Source organism: Papilio machaon, chromosome 7 (assembly GCF_912999745.1).
Source record: "Papilio machaon chromosome 7, ilPapMach1.1, whole genome shotgun sequence".
NCBI lineage: Eukaryota > Metazoa > Arthropoda > Insecta > Lepidoptera > Papilionidae > Papilio > Papilio machaon.
Genome location: NC_059992.1, coordinates 4,281,158 through 4,300,373, shown reverse-complemented (window position 1 = coordinate 4,300,373; position 19,216 = coordinate 4,281,158). Strand labels below are relative to the sequence as shown.

At 32.9% G+C, this 19,216-nt stretch overlaps 2 protein-coding genes across 2 annotated transcripts; one reads left to right on the top strand and one right to left on the bottom strand.

Annotated features, from left to right (window-relative positions):
• Positions 1 to 104: 104 nt before the first annotated feature.
• On the top strand, positions 105 to 5,054 carry LOC106714848 (integral membrane protein GPR180). The gene is made up of 7 exons (XM_014507967.2): positions 105 to 770; positions 1,765 to 2,040; positions 2,394 to 2,553; positions 3,221 to 3,358; positions 3,637 to 3,892; positions 4,277 to 4,381; positions 4,667 to 5,054. Exons 1-7 carry the CDS (start codon positions 301 to 303, stop codon positions 4,825 to 4,827), a joined length of 1,566 nt encoding a protein of 521 aa, XP_014363453.2. The 5' UTR covers positions 105 to 300; the 3' UTR covers positions 4,828 to 5,054.
• Positions 5,055 to 12,891: 7,837 nt separating this feature from the next.
• LOC106715052 (protein retinal degeneration B) lies at positions 12,892 to 18,421 on the bottom strand. Its single transcript, XM_014508247.2, has 2 exons — positions 18,314 to 18,421; positions 12,892 to 17,194 (listed from the first exon to the last, which is right to left on the bottom strand). Exon 2 carries the CDS (start codon positions 17,144 to 17,146, stop codon positions 13,637 to 13,639), a length of 3,510 nt encoding a protein of 1,169 aa, XP_014363733.2. The 5' UTR covers positions 17,147 to 17,194; positions 18,314 to 18,421; the 3' UTR covers positions 12,892 to 13,636.
• Positions 18,422 to 19,216: the final 795 nt, after the last annotated feature.

The window sequence follows — 19,216 nt, the reverse complement described above, 5'->3', positions numbered from 1 at the left end:
GAAGTCGGAGGCCCACCGGGTCAGAAAACTTTGTCGGTTTATACTTAACCTGATTGACACTTACATTTGACATTTGAAGATTTGCAAGATATAAAATAGTACAATAAATGATTGTCTGGTCCGTTTGAGCGTAACAAAATATTTGGTTCATTTTCAATCAAGCACGAAAGAAAATCATGAGTACAATTATAAGATATTGAAATATAAAATGCTATTACAAATGAATAAATATGGAAGAAGCTAGTTATGAAATAGTAATACAGAAATGTTAAATCAGTGTGACGGTATTTTGACGTCAAAATGTGTATTAACAAAGTTACATTTCTTTTATTATGGACTTTATTACTGTGTGCTTCGTCTGAACACATTAAAGGCCAATTTTCTACACAAGAATTTTTCAAGTTCCTAGTGAAATTTGGATTCCAAAAGACAGATATTCATTTTCAAAAGGAAACATATGGATATATTTTTGGAAACATTACATCCAATCAACAGTTTAAGTATCCTATCACGTTTGCAGTATTAGACAGAAGACACTTTATTCATTATTATAAAAATCGTGATATAATTGACAAGGAAACAGCTTGCCAGGTTATGTTTCAAAATTTAAACTCATCTGCTTATCATCCAAAATGTAATACATGCGGCCAAGATTTATTTCGTCGTATTCCTTGCCCTGAAGGTAAATTGTGTATTGATGAAGATACACCTTGGAATGTTATCAAAACCAATCAATTCACTTATGTTATACAAAATACAGGACAGCCTAGGTAATTATTCTTTTTTGTGTTTTATGCTTATGGAATCCACAATTTTGTGTAAATCGAAAATCAATTTAGTCACCAAAACATGTTTTACACAAACATATTGTTAATTCTTAAAGTATGAATGGTTGAAAATATGTTTTGTTACAAGTTCTATCTCTGGTAACTGATACATAAAGCATGAACAACTTTGTTCTGATGTCATGTTTGTAATCAGTGTATTGGTATTGGTTGCTTATCTAAACACCACAATGCTTTTATGTTTTGCTATCAAAAATTGATCTGTAGCTAGACAATAGAATCTTAAAAATAATGATTTACCATGGGTTTTTGAGACCAAAATCTTTGTTTAAAACATACTATCTCTGTTTTGTCAAAGATAATGATGGATGACAATATGTTTTATACAGAGAATTTGGTCTCAGAAACCTATGGTAAATCTGCTTAGTTTTTACACACTTTTTCATTGTTAGTAGTTTGTCAAATTTAAGTTATTCATACTCCTGAGACATCCTGAGCGTCTGTAGCTCAGGGATTTAGTACTTGACTTGCAATCTGCAGGTTCTGGGTTTGAATCCCTCCATATACCAATGTGTTTTTTGATTTTTGATTTACATATTGATGCTGGAAAGCGTAAACGCTGTAACCCCGAAAGTATGAACTTTACAGGAGAGCCAAAAAATCATAACTCGTGAGCTGATACGCCTACAAGCATGGGGTATTTAGCAATGTTGTGTAGTTTGTGCTAACCTATAATAAAATCATTATCGTTTGATAATGGTTGAAATTATTAACGTGTGAAAAACATATCCGCGATTTCAAGGGTTACAGAGATAAGTACATCAGATGTTCTTATGGTGAAGGAAAACATTGTGATGCAACCTGCACATATCTGATCTGGGTATTTAAAATATATTTAAAACAGATTAGAAAATAGTTTATACAATATTTTTCATGTTTTAAATTAATGTTCAACTTGTAAATTTTTATATGTTTTCAGGTTTTGGTATATATCTATGGTGTCATGTTACTTAGATGAAGTGACATGTTCATGGCATCATTACACTGGAGCCCCTTCTGCGGACAATAAGACGTTAACACATGTCCCACAGGATATACAGTATGATTTCTGGCTTGTTAACGGAAGTCCCAATATTTCGTTGTACAATACATTGGTTTATCAATTTTCATTTGATAGACAAAATACCCTTGAGTTATATCTGCTATTCTGGCTATGCTATATAATACTCCTGCCTGTCCAGATTTATGCTGTGAGGTAAATATAAAGATGATTAATTTCTTTCATTGAGACATAATTTTGCATAGAAGTATACAATAGTATGAAAAATATAGACCTTGTTCCAAATAAATGATAAACAACATAAAACTCGGAATTATGTAAATAAATATATACTGTAAACTATCAATATATATGTGACTTTATCATTTGATTTAACAAGAACTAGTATTTGTCATAAAATAACTACCTATGGACATTTGAATGGCTTACAAAATATATTAAATTTAAAACCTGCAGGTATTCAAATGGAGCAAGACGTGCATAGACAAAGGAACATGTTAAATGTATTTTTGTAGTAATATTTAGTAATTAAATTGTTTATTTTGTAGGACACAGAGACATCCAGTAACAAAACTGTTTACATGCAGCCTTTTATTGGAGTTTATTGCTCTGTGTTTTAATGTATTGCACACAGCAAAATTTGCTATTGATGGCATTGGTTTTGAGGGTCTCGCTGTAGCCGGTGATATTATAGATATTATGAGTAGAGTAAGTATTGTTTTTTTTTTGTAAAAGTGTTTGGTGTTCAAATATACTTTTTTATAGTAGAGTTTAGAGCAACTAAATTCAATTAGTCTTATTATAAAGTACTAGCTTTTTCCCGCGACTCCGTCCGCGCGAAATAAAAAATAGAAAACGGGGTAAAAATTATCCTATGTCCGTTTCCTGGTTCTAAGCTACCTGCCCACAAATTTTCAGTCAAATCGATTCAGCCGTTCTTGAGTTATAAATAGTGTAACTAACACGACTTTCTTTTATATATATAGATTTATGTTGGACTTTAAACTTAATTAACATTCCAATTATTTCCTTTATGTAGAAATATGACAACTTGTCCTTCAAATGCGAAATTTAGAAAATGTGAAGTAACAGTATCTATTAAGAAGGTAATGGCCTTGCACTAGTTCACAAAAGATTGCAACAAAACATTTTTTCTTATTCAGTGTTTGTAATATTTGTGTATGTGTACACGTTTGAAAATTAATACATAAAATAAAATAGGAATAACTTTTTAAAATAATAAATTAATACATGCAAAATAATATACAAAGACTATGTATTTGTGTGAAAGAAAATGGCGTTGTGCCGACCTTTGCTACCCAAACATACTGACTGTTGAATAGTATGTATGTAATTATTAATATTTTTTTCACAGACTCTGTTCATGTTATTACTCCTCCTGTTAGCCAAAGGCTGGGCAGTTACAAGATTAGAACTGACATACAAACCTCTTGTTTTTGGTGTTTGGCTGGCATATGGGATAGTCAATATTCTGCTTTATGTATGGAATACAGTAAGTGTATAGATATATTTTTTGTGTATTATGATTTTTTTATTTTATTTATAGTACTTTACTAGAGTATTTTCTAAATAATGGCTGATATTAACATTGATTCCCATAAAAAAAGATTTGGAACAAGTTTTTTTTGTAATTAAAGTGAATTTATAATTCTCTTATTTATGGTTATTATAGTATGATTTAAATTAATTCACTGGATTAAAATAAATAGTTCGTTTTAGCAGTTTTTCTCACTATCTATCAGTTTTATATATTTTTTTACTAAATTCCAGACGGAAGTTGATATAATTGAAGAGATAGATGAATACCAGACATGGCCGGGCTGGTTGGTTCTCACTCTGAGGGTCGCCATCATGGTGTGGTTTATTCTAGAGCTTCGTAACACTATGATATACGAGCACAATATAACGAAGCTCAATTTCCTATTGCATTTCGGCGCGTCCAGCCTCGTCTGGTTTGTGTACTTACCGATCATTGCATTGATTGCTCTGCAAATTAGTCCTCTGTGGAGGTTTAAGTTCTTATTAGGTGAGTGTAAGACTTTATATGTACTATCAGTGTATTTTTATTTACCAAATTCGCTCTTTGAAGCATTAAGCATCCAAATAAAGTCTGATTTATGTACTGTTAATGTTAAACCAATCTCACTAATATTTTAAATGTGAATGTTTGGATGTATGGATGGATGTTTGTTAGAACTGTAGAAGGTATCTGCAGAACGGCTTAACAGATCACGATGAAATTTGACATAGATTTAGAACTCAGTTCGGTGGAACACATAGGCTACTAATTAAGTTTTTTTTATTCCGCGCGGACGGATTTTTAGAGACAGCTTGTAGTGAAATAAATATATAAAATAAAATAGTTTGTAAAATGGTAACCTATATATTATTTGGTTTATTTTTTTTCCAGGTATAACATACTCTGCCGACTGCCTGGCGTACTGCGTGATGGCGCATCTGTTGTGGCCGACGCGCTCCGAACAGTACTTACTACTAACTTCTTCAGATTTTACAGGTAAATTATGTTATTATATTATTTGTTTATGAATTTAAAAATAAACATAAAGGCAAAAGGGCTAATATATGGTTTAAAAAATGTATGGTCAAATTGGCCATATGGATCAAGAAAAATCATATACTTGGAAGTCGCAGCACTTGTAGTATTATTATAAAATAGACGCAAAGAAAAAGTATTTTTATTTATCTATACGTACAGCAACTGTACAATTACTGTAATTACCTAATTTTGAGACTGTCAGAAATAATTTTTACATTTACAAATTTTTTACATTTCCTCCAGCAAATGTAGAGGAGTTGGATGAATTTGATGAGTCTCCTCACGTGGTGCACAGTGACACTATCGCACTCACCACCGCGGAGAGTATAAACGCGGACGACGAAGACGTTATATTCACGCGACCTCTAAAGAACGGAGCGACTTTCTCAAATCATTTAGGATAGAGTTACTTTTAACTATCAAGTTTAGTATCGAGCAACTTTATGACTTAAACTTGAGTACAGTTAAGTTGTGAAATTAAGTTGGTCCTTCGTGATGTGCCACTTTTATGAGATTTTTATATACTTGTTTGTGAATGGTGAATAATTGTGGCTGTCCTTTTATTCCTTTCATACTTTGTTAATGTGCAACTTTAAGTCTTTGTGTAAGAATACGTTTTGTAAATTTTATTGTAAGGTCTGTGTTTTAACGTTGTTTTTTTTAATAACTAAGTTTTTTTTTTGTTTCAAAATATAGTTGTTGTGGTTCATTTCGAAAGAGTCTTCATATTATAGATAGATAATGTAAAATACAATTGGTCTAATCTTAACAGGTATTGTTAGTGGGATAAAGAATTCAATTTCATTTCACTTCTGATACCTGCTACATAAAAAAAAATGCTGTAAATTATTTTACGAGAGTAAAAAAAAAACTTTTGATTGTAATTATAATATGAATATTTCGTAAAATAAAAAATCATTTTGTATAAAAATTTAAGAATTTTGAATAAGTCCCTATCTTAATACTGATATATTCAGAATTAAGTTATAAAATAAACACAAAATAAAGATAGCAACACTGATTCTCTTTTCTCCATTATTTGAAAATTTTATTCAATTAATGACTACGTTCAAAATTATACGAAATTATGAAAGTTTTGTTTGTATTTTTTTTTTTATCTTGTCTGACTTGCAAATTATATTTTTCACTTTTATCTGATACCGGTATCTAGTTATTGAATGTGAACATTAACAATAACCTTATCTATTGTGTAACATAGATAACATCTATGACAAATATTTTCCCACAGATTATATTATTAAATTGTTTAAACTTTCAATAGACATAATAATTAATTAACTAAGAACGTCTTAACTCACGTGTCGGCCGTTGACGACACCGACTAGTTTCGAATACTCGCCCCGAAAGATGGACCCCCGACGGGTCCGAAACTAGTCGGTGCCGTCACCGGACGATCACACGTGAGTTAAGCCGTTCTTAATTAATTAATTATATTATTATAATACTGTGTTAATAATTTCAACTTTATTAAATTATTTCTTTATATTTTTTATTGATTTTAAGATCTATTTACTTATGTTCGTGTACACATTTTTGGAAGCATTTATTTTTTAGGTTTTCTTAACATTCCAATTAAGATTTCTTCTTGTTAACTTTTTAATCGAATCTTATTTTACTAACATAACATATATTTTAATCTACTGTGTAGGTTGAAATCTAAATATTATTAAAAGTTAAAAATTAAAACGTAATTTTTCTCTAATCCTAGGAGAACTGATGTTTATGACCAAAACTGAAAAGTAACTGGTAATTTTGTATTAAATTTAATATTTTGTTGGTTTGTATAAAAAAACTATTCTATGAATTTATTTTTCTTTATATAAGTTCGGATTGAATAATTAAGTGAAAATGGGTAATAAGTTTTTTTTATTTTCGGTTAATATTTTACGCTGGCAATTAATAATGATAGATAAAATGTCTTTGTAAATACTAATTTTCTCTATAGCATATATATGAATAGCCAGATTTATTATTTTTCAACAATGGTAAGTCAATTAAATTACATATTAACAGTTTATGTGCCAATAATAATTGTTAGTACATTATTTAAAACAAACTTTTGTACTATACAACACTATAATAAACCAACAGCTACGAAATATCCCATTTCACGTTTAAATTTTCTTGAATTTGTAAATAGTGCAGTAATTCTATAAATACTGTACTATTTTGTTGGGTAATACAATATTAAATTAATTGGTATAGAATATTCTAAAGCTAAAAATATTGTTTGTAATTATTGAACTGTAAACTCACATGTTTTCAAATTTCTTATGATTATTACCAAATAGACAACACTTATTGCTACATAATGTGGCTTGCCGTTAGTTTTTGAGACTAAAATCTCAGTTTAAAACATATTGTTATATCTGTTCTGACAAAGATAATTACATGAAATGTTGGTCTCAGAAACTCTCGGTTAATATTTAATCTAGGTTTACTGTACTGTAAATCTAATCTTAGGTTTATTGGCAATACATTGGATATTGGTTCTGGTTCGGTTTCTGGACACGGTTATCTGGCCCTGTGACAGAAGCTATTGCGGTTAGTCCAGTCACAAAATATATAAAACCTATTTAGGCATAGTAAATGCCATAAAATAATAAAAAAAGCTACGGTACGACAAAAAAAAACCTTGTTGGTATTGACTAGAATGGCGCAAGTGAGCTGTCATAATTTAGTTTGACTTATACCCACCGGGTCAGATATCCTTGTCGATGTATAGACTATGGATGGATGGATAGATTATGTTTTTACCGCTATTTCGTTAGCGTCGGTAATTTTCTAGGGAAAATTGAATAGTTATTGGTTGGTTCCCATTGTAACGAAATGTTTCGTTTTTTGGGGCCAAAAACGGTTCGATAGTAAAACGTAAAATTAAGATTCGTTAAATTTTAATAAATTCTATCGAATGAAATTGTCATTAGCGTATTGCTGTTAAATCTTTGGATAAATGTGAATGTGAGAAATTATACGTATTAAGGAAGATGCTGTATGTTAGTTGGTCCTTTCGAATATTAGGTGAAGCATTAAATGTACGTATTTCGTGCAATACATATATATATATGTTTAATGTGCTATATTGAATGTTAAAGTACAATTTGATCTCAAATTCGTTAACAATGTACGAACTTAAAAACATTTTATATTATTATATTGCATTTTATTATTTGGTTATTTTGAAAACGTTAAAATTATGTCCAGTTACTTAAAGAGGTAACTTAGGAATTTCATAAATGGTACACAACTTTTAGATGACATTCGTTGTCAAATAAATTATTTTTGACCAGAGACAACATCAATACTACAACCGACATAAATACTTTTACACTTTATCAAGCAACGTTTTCAAAATACTAAATAGAGCAATTATAACATTTTGTTATTTTTATAATTTGAAAATATCAACAACTTTTTTAAAATAAACAAACAAACAATGTAGAAAGGAATGGTTGATTAAAGTTCCAGAGGGCCTCATTTGCAGCTCAGCTCTAATTTTGTGTGATATAGTTATATCCTTTTTTATTTTTATAAGTTTTAGTTTTAAACCCTTTATATCCGATTTTAACTTTATGGTCGTGTAAATATATATATTTTTTAGTGTATTAATGAATCTTATTTATCTGTGTCTATTTAGTTAGTCAACACTTATATTATTGTAGAAACATTCATGTAATTTTAGCTTTTTACTATTATTTTGTATGTAATCAATTACATCTCTTATAGAAATTACTCCTTTACTTTATTTACACGAAAAGCTATTTGTGATTTTGTATTGTTACTTAGTTTTTGAATGTTTTAAACGAAGAAAGCATGTACATTAAATATTGTAAAGTGTCAAATAGTGTTTTATTTAAATAAATATAGAATAGACAAATAAAAAAAATCAAACAATGTGAGTCAACAACAATTATTTATTTATTCACACAAAGACATCGACATAAACATAAAAAATTGACAGAAGCTAGCACAGGATTTGAGGAGCTTCGGAACAAAAACCGATAAATCAAATTGACATTTTTTATGATGACAATTGGTTGTGAACTATAACATAGCCACATTTTTACACATTTCCAAAAAAAAAAACAATGTGATTTATCGGTTTTTGTTCCAACGCTCCTCATTTGATCTTGGAAATAATTAGATTAAATATATATATTATGTAACATGTAGGTAGATAAGCCTTGAATATAACTATATCTACCTTGATTTACATTTATAGGTGTTTCTTAGAAGCGACATACTTAGAGTACAACCAGGAAGTACATATTTATTACATCGTCACATCGAATTAATAATTGAATAAACATCGAATAAAACTTATAAACTAGTAGACAATGAGATATTAAAATGAGGATTTAAAATTAATTATACTTATATATCACATACACTTTAGAATTGTAACGAGAACGACAATATATTTCTTGTAGTCATATAATTTTTTATATTTTAAAATGAAACTAAAACATTACAAGTTAATAAATATTTTAAATTATGATATTTGATTGATAAAATTTTAAATATCTCTGAATGTAAATAAATACAAAAATATTTTTGTCAAGGTACTTATTACGCTAGAAATACTTCTGGATAATCAAATAATAAAAAAGCTGAGATAACACCATACGAATTTTTACTCTATAAACTACAAGATATCGGATACATCAACGTAGTATTTTGTCTGAAACAGCTAAGCGTTATATATAGTAAAACGGGCCGACCTCGCGAATGAAGCCGCACACATCCAACATGACTGTAATCAGACATAAGAAATGCTTACAACAAAATCTTCCTGTTAGTAACGTTTTTCCAGACATGGTGACTCATATTACCATTAGAGCATAAAAGTTAAGGAGTCAATATTATTTTTAACCCGTAATTGTTTTTTAATTCTGTCACGTCTGTTAATCCAACTTTGGGTAGAAAGAATTTGAAGGCTGACTAAATAATTGTAACCGATTCATGTCCCAAATGATAAGAGCCGATGTAAGTACCTATGTTTGACCGCGCCAGTGTCTAAGATGCCAGTTGAATGAAAAAACATGGTTTTGCATTTGACAAGGGAATTGTTATGGAAGGTTATATGCTATTTTTTACATCAAGTTACGAAGGCAAGGGATCGAGAAACTAAAGACTAAAACCCATGCGATATTTACGGAGACACACCCAAGTAGTGCCGGCGCTTTGGACGCTGGACAGAATGGAGCGCCACAGGTCAGTGAATTATGCAATCTCATATAACACTGGTAACCCTCCCAAAGACATCATAAAAAAGACGGCGCAGTAGAAATTTCGCTCATGGCGTTAAAAGAGCTAGTTACTGTATTTGTCCAGTGTATTCAAATCACAATTTTTGTTAACATAGTAGTTTTCAACAAAGTTTTCCTTTCGATTAGCGCTAATGTGATATTTTTGTTACCACGTTCCGCTAGATACGAGGGGAGGTCCAAAAGTTCGCGGAATGGAGGGGATGGAGTGGGGATAGGGTAGCTCGCTTAGTGTCATACTAATTGGGCACTCATAATTAGTATATATATAACATTTCAACCCTATAGTGCCATTCGTTTACGAGTACTCGCCTGCTGAACAAGTCAATCCGGAAGCAAACTGCAACTATGGAGAAAATTGAACATCGCGCTGTGATAAAATTCCTTACCAAGCAAGGAAAAAACGTTCAAACCATTTTAAATGAAATGGAAGCCGTTTATGGAGATCAGTGCCCTGGTAAAACAATGGTTTATAAGTGGCATGGTCTTTTTAAACATGGTCGAGATTCAATTGATGACGACTCTCGCTCTGGGCGGCCAGCTGACGCCACCACATCAGACATCGTCGAAAAAGTCGAAAAACTTGTACTCGAAGACACACGTTTGAAGAAGAAACAATTATCTGCATTTGTTGGAGTATCAGATACAACTATTTTGCGTATCCTGCACGACCACCTGGGCATGACAAAAGTCAGTGCAAGATGGGTGCCGAGAATGCTCACGCCGCTTCAAAAACAGCAGCGCGTCGACGCGTCTAAGCACTTTTTGGAGTTGTGTGGAGACGAGCCCGTGCAGATTTTGGAGCGGATTGTTACTGGAGATGAAACATGGGTTCATCACTTTGAACCTGAGTCCAAACAGGAGTCCATGCAATGGCACAAAAAGGGTACACCACCTCCCAAAAAATTCAAGGTGTCAGAATCGGCGGGAAAGTTGATGGCCACTGTTTTTTGGGATTGTAAGGGAATATTACTCATTGATTATAAAGAAAAAGGTACCACTATAACCGGAGAATACTACGCACTCATATTAGAAAAGTTAAAGGAGTCAATTAAAGAAAAACGTCGAGGAAAATTGGCCAAGGGTGTGTTGCTTTTGCAAGACAACGCGCCGGTTCACAAGAGCCGAGTTGCCATGGCTGCTCTGCACACACATGGGTTCGAACCACTTGTTCACCCACCCTACAGTCCAGACCTGGCTCCTAGCGATTTTTATTTATTTCCAAATTTAAAAAAAGAGCTAAGGGGAAGGAAATTTTCCGACGATAATGAAGTGAAGGAGGCAATTTCGGCCCATTTTGAGGCCAAAGACAAAAAATATTTTTTCGATGGTTTAGAAAAATTAATTCATAGATCGAATAAATGTATTAGACTTAAGGGTGATTATATTGAAAAGGAAAAATAAATTTATTGTTATATTTCATTGACAACCCTTTCATTCCGCGAACTTTTGGACCTCCCCTCGTACGTACTAAATTATGATTCACGTGTAAGCAAATCTGGCATCTTTAGATCGGATCTGCCGTAATAAAACTATAATGGGAGGAACGTTTACATGAAACGGCTATTTTCAAGGCCATTGTTTTGTTAAATTTAATCCAAACAGATGAGAAACTATCCAGGCAAATGCTATTTTGAAAATGAATGTTTATATTTGGTCATAATCAACTTATATAAATTATAATTTGCACAAGGAACACATACAAAATATTGATTTTAATTTATACAGAAGATTAGCTTAAAATCTTAAGATTATTATAAAAATTTAGTCACCACAAAGTCACAAATCTTTGCCCTTTATATGTTTATAAAGGGATATAGACGAACTCACCCACTCTTGCGACGTAATCTCATTGCTATGGCTTCACCGGCAATATGATAGGTATAATACATTGTTATTTGACGGGTCAATAAAGTTCAAATGGGTCTTTGTGGCCTAAGATTGTAATTGTTACTAATCATAGACAGACAGGCACTCACACATCACTACTTTGTAACTAATTAAACGTTGTAACGCAACAAAGCCTCCGTTATTGTTAATATAGTCAACTTCTAGATGTTTAATTAGCACGTCGAGCATATACAATGCTCAACCAGGGTAGAATATAGCTGAAAACAAGCACGACATAAGATTTCTACCTGGTTTTGGCAAAACTAAGCCGCCTCCTTTTGACCTTTTATTCGAGTCATTATCACAATTTGGACACAAAGTAGCATGAAAAGAAGTCATCAACTCTATTTAATTCGGTGAACTTAAAATACGCGATATTTTGAAATGTCGGCAATATAAAATTTGTCATAATATTTCATTTGGCGGTTCGTATCTTATTTAGTATTTTTCCTGTAAGAAACACACGGTTAAACATAAAGAACGTTTTCATTTTGCAATTGGAAATTTCCCTGTATGGGCAATGTCCACTAATCAAGCGATTCAAATAATAGTAGTGGGCGTGGTCAATCGTTAACATTCATTACAATTTACGACAACGGCCTTGACCTACTCCGCCTAGTAAACAAAAAACTTGGCTACATTGAAGGAATTGTTTACATTATACACTAAATACAACATATCTAATTCAACACGTACTACAACTTGTCCTAAACATAGTCCTTAAAACTAGACATAAAACTATAAAACGAGAGTATGAAAGACAGTTTACTTAAAGTAAACTTAAGAAAACAAGTAACAATTTCGTTTTTAGAACTCTCACTACCTTATTCCATAAAGGTATATGCAGATGCAGATATATGTTACTTAGTTATCGTGACTTAAAGGCATATTCAAAAAGGAAAAGTATAAGTTATAAAAAAATAATAGTACAAATTTCATCTACGAAAAACAAGGACTAGTAAACATTCAGTATAAATATAGTAACCGTTTAGTACCTAAAGTGCAGTAGGTACAGAATACATACATACATACACTACCAAAATAGAACCGTGAAATAATAATTTCCTGCACGGAAAGATACAATATTGTATAAAGTAATTATACTTCAATTTATCAAAAGAAAATCTTATATATAACGATGCTTATTAATTTTTTTTAATAAACATAATTTAAACATTAAACAGCAAAAAAATTACTGGAATTTGATATTTATATTTATGCCAGAAGGTGCACAAAATCTGGCCTTCTAGATATATTAAGCTACGAGTCAATGTTAAGCAAAAATTCATCATTCAATATTAATTCGGTATTTAAAAAAATACATGTTCAGTTCAAAGTATCACGGAAATTCTTTACTAATGAGTAACATTGTCTGTTTTCTAAACGAATCATATAATCAAGATTACATTAAAAATATATCATATCAGGATGATTGAACATAAAAATAAGAAATATATTTAATAATCTTAGAAATTTACACCTTAGACCTGGTATCATTAAAAAATTATATGGCCTTAGGCGTTATAAAGCGTTTAGTCAGTGGAGAGCCCCCTTCCTTTTATAAATTATGGAATTATAATAGGAATATATTTTTATAATAAAACCATATCATTACCTAACTTACAAAGACTAGAATATAAATAGAAACAAGCAGACAAGAGATTCTGGCCCTCCTAATACAACAATAAATATCTACTATACAAACGATTACATCAATACTAGCTGAGGCAGAAATAACAAGATTCAATACAATTTACTTAGGTACACAGTGACTTCAAGTATTTATATTAAACATTCAATATTCATAGACTTATTTGTATAGACATCACCGCAACCGTTTTTATTGCGCAACCTCCACATCCTAATAACTTGGAGGCAACAAACGAATACTGTAAAAAGCACGGCATGTTTAAGAAATACGCTAAGAATTGGTAAAGACGAGGAAATAATACACGTATATAATTTAAATTATATAAAAATACAGGGTATCTAATACTTTGTCAAAAAACTTCAAAAAAGAGACAAAAATCTAGTTTTAACGGCGATTGCGAGTGGTGGCACTACTAACCGGAGCGAGCAGTCGGCGAGGCACGAGGAGGCGTGCGTTGCCGCGCGCCGCACGCACTGCGCCCGGCTGCCGCAAATCTGCCAAGTGCGACGCGTACCCGTCGCTCAGAGTTGTTGCCATGTTTGTATACTTTTTACTGATACGACCGATTGCATACACCTGCTTCTGAGATAAACCGCAGTTATGATACACGCTTATATCCTTCCCGGACCCGTAGGCGGCTTGCAAAATTATACCGTGATCGTTAATGAGACTGTTCAGATGCGCCGCCTTATGACCCAACGGATCCGTTGAAATTCCTTCGGAGAAAAAGACCAATCCATGAGGAAAATTGTGTTCGGCTAGCCACGATACCACTTTTCTTTGTTGCATATCGGGTCGGCCTGTTATGTAAATGATAAGGTAGCCGAGATCTTGCCAGAAACGGACTACGTCGACTGCCCCGGCTCTCACCTTGGGGTCGCGACCTGTCACCGATACGCTGGCAGTAAAAGAGCCGTCGATGCTGAATACCACGCACTCCGTTTGCGGAGGCACTACTGCTAGATGGAAGTTGCAACTCGTGTGGTCGCCACGTACCACGATCTTCACTGGATATATGCCACAACCAACACTTTGCTTCTCAGTCAATGTATATGTTATCCTCCCAGTTTTATCAGTCACCACAGTTGATAGTAACGTCCATTCGCCTGCTGGAGGGTCCTTCATCATGTGAATATCTACCTTCTCCCCCGTCAAAGTTATCATATCCAACGGCCCATACATAAACCTCGCTGTAAAGGTTTGAGGAGATCCTTCTTTCACTATAACGTCGTTAGCTCTGTGATTGGCGGCAACGTTTTTCAGTTTTACAGATGTACGTTTTCTTATCCATTTTTCTCTTTCTTGTCCCGGATTGAACAATGTATTATCTTTGTCTTCGACATGGCCGTAAAAAGCTAAATCGAAATGTCCAACTTGTCTCAAAATAAAAGCAATCACATCAGAGCTTTCCCAATAGCTGGCATGAAATAAATGTGGTAACGCATTTGTGGGAAAGTTCGATAAACCTTCGGGGCAGTACAGGGCATAATCGAGCCGTTTAGATCCCCACCATTTCTGCTGTAAAGCATTCATCGTTATTAATGGTATATTATCGACCAAGCCACTGACAGTACTTTGAACGGAAGCCTCTGAAAGACGTCGCAATATTGGTGTTGGCGGCATTTGTAAATGGTCACCAAACAGCTGAGGATCGCTTTGTATCAATTCCATTAGATGGTAGGGCTGCCCATTACCAAGAGGATACTTCGCATAGCGAGCGACATTTATAGGCGGAAGATTCGTGAATCTAGCGGACAGTAGCGGCTCTAACCTGGCCGCAACCGGATCTGTTGGATGAAACAAATTGTACACTTGCTGTACGGGTGGCTTCATAATATCCCGTGTTTTGTCATCCGCAATTTTCCTTGAAGCTAAAATTAACGGCAGTGGACTACCAAAAGTAAAAAAGTCATTCACTTCAAATTCCAACTTCGTCTGATTATCACTTGTGGAAGATGATCGCCTTCGTGGAGTGGGCGCTTGCAAAAGCGATTTGTTCAAATAATTATCACTGGGTTCATTAGGAATAGTAATTTCAGTGTTTAAAACACTATTTTCGCTATCATGACGCGATTGATATTGCACAGTACGACATAGGGCATCATAAGCTAATAGTGAACCCATGCTATCAGCAACTATACTTACTTGACCATTAAATCCCTTGCCGTCATCAGATTTAAGAAACTCGTTAAAAACAGTATTAGCCGAAGCTATGGTTTTCGTAACCGAATCAACATAATCAGGAGAGCTTGTCGCTAACAAGGGAATAGCACCGATAGGTATTAGATCATTCGTCATAGAAGGTGTTTCCAATGTGGATGGGGAACAATCAAAGCTATAAGGACTTAACGTAGACAAAATTCCTAATGCTTCCGTAGTAATGGAAGGACAAGAAACTAGTTTCATTGCAATATGACCAACTAAAGTTGGATAATGTTGGCGCATTACAGATTCAAAGGCGCCTTTAAATGTCGTCACGTCCGACTTCTTTGCAGCCATGTCAATAGTTGCATCGAGAATACTACCAGCGTGAAATACTAGTACTAATACTGTAGTCGGGCATGAACTCGGTATCGGTGTTTCTGGGCAACCGTCCATACTTTGATGATTTTGTAATGTAATAATGCGACGGGAACCTCTCTCTGAGGTTACTCTTTTTAAGAATGTTGGATTGAAAATACTATCATCTTGACTTTGATCTCCCTGAGTTGGTGATATATCGATTTCCATTTCATCAAGGGAACACATGGAGGACCATTTGTTAAATGATGATTCACAGTCATAAAATTCATCTTCAGATCCAGTTTCAGTTTCTGATTCTCTCACAAGTGTTTCCATTCGCCAATTAGCAACTTGTGCTTGCAAGCTTTTTATAGATCCAGAAGATGATGACCTTAAATTACTTCTCACAGAGCTCTTCTGCTCCAGTGGTGGAGTGCTCTCTGGAGACAAATGTATAGGAACTCTCTTTTCAATATTCGATTTCTTGGTAGTCAAAGGAGTATCCAAATCTTCATTTTTTTCTAAACTACTCATTGTAGCTGCAAGTGACTTTGAATTTTCTTCAGATACATCTTGCTCGTCACTTGTTTCTCCTGCCATTTTCTTTTGTAGAGCTAATTGAGTTTGCCTTTCTATTTCACGAATATCATCCATGGTGAGTCCATGCCACTCATCTTGCCAAACCCATGCTTGACGATGAGCCCTAACCATCGTTTTTCGTAAGGCAACATCATCAATAAATTTCTCTAATTTTGTTTGCATACCCCAATATTTAAATTCAACCCTACAAAGTTTGTATGCACACATCAGAGCTTTTCCATTTGGTAAGGGTTGTGGCTTCCCTTGCACTTCTTTCCAATAGTCCTCTAACCAAGTATCGGAGAGAGGACCCCTGTTACATTTTTGTGACACATAACATTTTGGGTCTTCCTCTTTTATATATTCACTGGTCTGATCTCTAACAATATCTATAAAATCCACTATTCTATTTTTTAAATCACTTTTAGATAACTTAAATACATTTTCTTGGTGACCATTGTCAGCAAAATAATAAGTCTCAATTTCAAGTGAAAATTTTTCAACAAATGGGCAAGTATACCTTGTTTTGGTGTATGGATAAGAATTCCAAGCCTCTTCTGCCACAGTTAAGGCAGACTTCGGAAGTAGACTTTTAAACCAGCCTGGCAAATGGCTCCCAACATGGTACACTTTCTGAGTGTACTGACCTTTTCCACCGGGACCATCTTCATATGGTTCATTTACAATAATTTGTACACCACTGCCCTCACCAGAACTCTCTTCTCTACTTTTCTTTGCTATCATATAAAGCTGTGCAATTTGATACTCTTCCACTGTGAGTGGAAGAGGTATTCTATATTCCTTAATCAGCATTTTGCTAGATTATTATTCAAACTATTGATTACTTCTTGTTAGCATAATCTGGAACAAAAAAAATCTTTTATTTACAAATAAGTTACCTGTATGTTATTTTCACAGCTTTGCTTCAGCCTAAATATCGGATCAATAGTAATTCTGGTAGCTAGAGGCTGTTTAAAGAAAATTAGATGATTATTCAGGCCAAGATGAAGTAGAATTTACAAAGTTAGAATTTAAGAACAATATAAAATGTGGTGTACTTTTTAGATACAAAACTAAGCCAAATGAGTGTCATGTACTACTTTGTATTAAATTCATTGATAAGTAAGTCATGAAAGAACATCCAAGCATATTTCCAATAAAAATATGTTTATCATACATACTGAAAAACATAAAGTTGTATATCATTTTTAAATTTATGTTATATATTTACTACCCTACTCAGATAGCTATTACTTCTATTAATTTTTAATAAAACCTAATGATATATGAGCAAGTGACCATTAAAATAACAGTTGTAGTATGCAAAAAGACTGATGTCATAAAATAAGTTCCCATATTAAAACCCCATGATCTATTGAAAAGGATTTTATGACATGATCATGATCTATTGACAAGGAAATTATTAAATATTATCATTTAATATGATTACAGGAAAGTCAAAGGCTGTGAGTATGTTGAAACACACCACTGATTGTATTGAATTAAAGTACATAAAACTTTTTTCATATAAGAAATGACTTCGTTTGTTTTTACCGTTATTATAGTCTGCGAATAATTGAGGGCAATATAAAAAGTTAAGCCTTATGAAGTCAAACATATAACAAGAGCATAATAAAATTAAGCACATCAAGCAATAATGCAAATATTAACTAAACTTTTGGTTTTTATTGTGTGCTGGGTTAATACGGGTTTATTTGGATTTATACAAATTTAATCGTCCTTTAAAACGAACGAACGCACCAATTTAATTAAGTACAATTACTCTCAATTATATTGTTATTCCAAATCAGAATATATCCCTCTTGAGATGAGTATTATTACAAAGCGAAACTTTAAATTATTATATTTGTATGACGCTATAAATAAACGAATATATAAATCGATGAATATGTTCAATTTAAAATTTTTCCAATAATATAAAAATTGGAATAGCACGATATCACTTTGTAAAGCATTTACCTGCAATCTATCCAAGTAGGAAGTCGCTAAATAATAAAGGAACACTCAACAACCACGAAACATCATAACACCTCGCATTGACACGAAATATTATACTTTTTTTTTAAAAACTAACACCACCAGGGATGAACTTTGACATTTTGAGTGTCACAATTCAACAATGACTTATGTTCAGTATCTTTCGTACTATGCATTACACTTCGACACAATTTGTAGAAATACTTTAACACATTCCATATAACAACTTGTATGTGTGATTCCTGATTCTAGATAGAAACTTTCTCAAACTATGATACTAAAGAATGAACTTACAGCATATATTGCTTTCTAAATAAATTTAAAAACATTTAAAACGAAAAACTTAACGTTTGCGCCTATGTCGTACATTGGAACGACGCACTTGCGATACAATAAAGCCGTATTCATAGTTGTACTGAAAAATCAAATTAGAAATTTGTGAAGAAATCCTATTTTATGTCGGTAATAATATTTAACTAATCTTGGCAAAGCTCAAAAGTTCCCAATCATAGTACAAGTTAGCTTCTTCTCTTCTTAACTCTAACATCTTATTTTATTTGTAATATGGACCCACATCTCCATTTCTTTACAAGAAAAGATATGGTTCCTTCCAAATTATGAAATATAAAGAAGTCCTGGACAACACATTGTGCATTGTCTGAGTAACAATTAAATTTTTTCAAGTTATTGGTATTTAAAAAATCAAATAGATGCTAAGATTGTAGAACAGCACTATGAATAGAGGCATGTACGAGATGGACATAAGAAAATCGATAATAACCGTCCTTAAAGCGCCGCCGTAGAGTATAACAACCTATACTTATATGTTGCATTTAACATCAAGGGTTATAACGATCTTTAATTAAATAATATAGTGTATGCGAA